The sequence below is a fragment of the Cebidichthys violaceus genome, unplaced genomic scaffold, assembly GCF_023349555.1.
Source record: "Cebidichthys violaceus isolate CVI_PGR_0920_01 unplaced genomic scaffold, fCebVio1.0.p SCAF_640, whole genome shotgun sequence".
In the NCBI taxonomy this organism is placed as follows: domain Eukaryota; kingdom Metazoa; phylum Chordata; class Actinopteri; order Perciformes; family Stichaeidae; genus Cebidichthys; species Cebidichthys violaceus.
Genome location: NW_027176862.1, coordinates 20001 through 21511, shown reverse-complemented (window position 1 = coordinate 21511; position 1511 = coordinate 20001). Strand labels below are relative to the sequence as shown.

General features: G+C 43.9%; 1 protein-coding gene across 1 annotated transcript in view; it reads left to right on the top strand.

The window, feature by feature from the left end:
- Positions 1-106: 106 nt before the first annotated feature.
- The window catches only part of LOC137890453 (serine/threonine-protein kinase OSR1-like), a gene marked incomplete at its 5' end in the record, with an annotated part of 6376 nt that continues 4971 nt past the window's right edge, over positions 107-1511 (top strand). Inside the window, 5 exons of the mRNA XM_068734530.1 lie at positions 107-240; positions 381-429; positions 538-603; positions 773-895; positions 1411-1446. Of these exons, the coding sequence (XP_068590631.1) occupies positions 107-240; positions 381-429; positions 538-603; positions 773-895; positions 1411-1446 (408 nt within the window). The remainder of the gene's footprint in view (positions 241-380; positions 430-537; positions 604-772; positions 896-1410; positions 1447-1511) is intronic.

Genomic DNA, 1511 nt, shown 5'->3' with positions numbered 1-1511 from the left:
AGAAACGTTTGGAGTCCATTTGTTTCTTTCAAGCCAGTCTACAGTGGCTTTGATAAAGGTTTACTCAGTTCCCTGAAGCCGTTCTTTGTTCTCTACGTGTCCGTAGGTGCTGATGCTGACTTTGCAGAATGACCCTCCCTGTCTGGAGACGGGCATCACAGACAAGGAGATGGTGAAGAAGTATGGCAAGTCCTTCAGGAAGATGCTCTCTCTGTGTTTACAGAAGGATCCAGAAAAAAGGTCAGTTGGTGCTAAAACCCTCTTTTTTTCTTTTTTTCCTTCTTTTTTTTTGCCAGATTAAAGTTGCGCTTGTTTTTCTTTACATTAGAAGTTGTGTAATGAACATAATGAAGAGCCTTGTGTCTCTTTTTCCTATTTAGGCCAACTGCAGCAGAGCTGCTGAAGCATAAGTTCTTCACAAAAGCCAAAGTGAGCCGTACATCGCTATTATTAAAATACACTGAAATGTTTTTTGTGTGTGTGTTTCAGAGAGAATCTTCATAGATCCTGGAATTACTGTTTGTCTTTCTGTTACAGAACAATGAGTACTTGCAGGAGAGGCTTCTACACAAAGGTCCGACAATAACAGAGCGATCCAAAAAGGTTTGTTAGTCACTGCTAATACACCGCGAATACACACTAGTCGAAGATGACACATCTTTGACATTGTGTTGCTCTGCACAGGTGTGCCGGCTTGTCTAGGGTGTGTCCCAGTTTCAAAACTTGGATCTTGTTGCATCTTTTTTTTTTTTTTTTTTAATGCACTGTGCAGGTACGTCGTGTCCCCGGCTCGAGCGGCCGTCTGCACAAGACGGAGGACGGCGGTTGGGAGTGGAGCGATGACGAGCTGGACGAGGAGAGCGAGGAGGGCAAAGCTGCTGTGGCAGCTCTGCGGGTGAGACTCATTTTCCAATGAGGTCATGACAGCGTCTTCAACCAGTCAATTCAGTTTACTTTATAAGGCCACTATTCCTGTTTGTCTTTGCGCACAGCGCCCTTATGGCCAGCAGATGGTGCTAGTGGACCTTTTTAGTCTGAACATTTCTTATCCAAGCTGTAGTGTGCTTTTGCTTTGGTCTCCTGCCTCAATGTCAGTGGAGTGCAAGTTTAGGATACTCCAGTAATCTGTCATGATCTGTAGACCTGAGAGTCGAGAATAACTAGACTAGACACCTGCTCAGATCGCCTGTTTGAATTTATTCTCCAACATGTGTTCACACTCAATTCATGTCTTGGTGTGGGATTTTACTGTCTGTTATCTTAACTGTGATTTCAGTTAAGCCCTGCGTTTAAAGTCCCCTTGTGTCAAATTCATTCAATCCTACAATACTCCATCAGTCCATACATTGGGGGGATAAAAGGAGAATTGCATGTTTTTAATCCTGACAATCTGTCATGTCCATTCTGCAGTCCCCCAGAGTGAAGGACGGGTCCGACAATATGGAGGTGAGTCCATTTTGTAGTGGACATGACCTGAAAATCTTGAATTATTGTAATGCCTCACTTGAGCG